The 297-nt window shown below is 69.7% G+C and overlaps 1 protein-coding gene across 1 annotated transcript in view; it reads right to left on the bottom strand.

The window, feature by feature from the left end:
• CCDC106 (coiled-coil domain containing 106) overlaps positions 1–297 on the bottom strand; it is a 3,843-nt gene that overhangs the window by 2,453 nt on the left and 1,093 nt on the right. Inside the window, exon 2 of the mRNA XM_015569468.1 lies at positions 33–287. Coding sequence (XP_015424954.1) covers positions 33–287 — 255 coding nt within the window. The remainder of the gene's footprint in view (positions 1–32; positions 288–297) is intronic.

The raw sequence follows: 297 nt of genomic DNA, 5'->3' as shown, positions 1-297 counted from the left end.
CTCCAGGGCCCTGCACCCCCCGATTGCAGTGCCTCGCTGGCCCCCGTCCCCCAGCTCACCCTCGAAGCTGCCCCGGGAGGGGCTCAGGCTGTAGAAGAGCTGTGGGTCCAGGTGGGGCGTCTCCTCCAAGGGGATGGAGATCTCGAAGGCCTCATCGTCCTTCTTGACTGGGGAGAAGAGATGGGGGTCGGCCCAGGGAAGTGCCGCCCCCTGGAACCAGGCCCCACCCTGGGGAGGAGAGGGCGGGGATGGGGCAGGGTCCCGCTTCCTCACGCGTCCTCCTCCGGCTGCGGTCGT

This window comes from Myotis davidii, unplaced genomic scaffold (genome assembly GCF_000327345.1).
Source record: "Myotis davidii unplaced genomic scaffold, ASM32734v1 scaffold326, whole genome shotgun sequence".
Lineage (NCBI taxonomy): Eukaryota > Metazoa > Chordata > Mammalia > Chiroptera > Vespertilionidae > Myotis > Myotis davidii.
The sequence above is the reverse complement of the archived record's forward strand: the minus strand, read 5'-3'. Positions and strand labels throughout refer to the sequence as shown.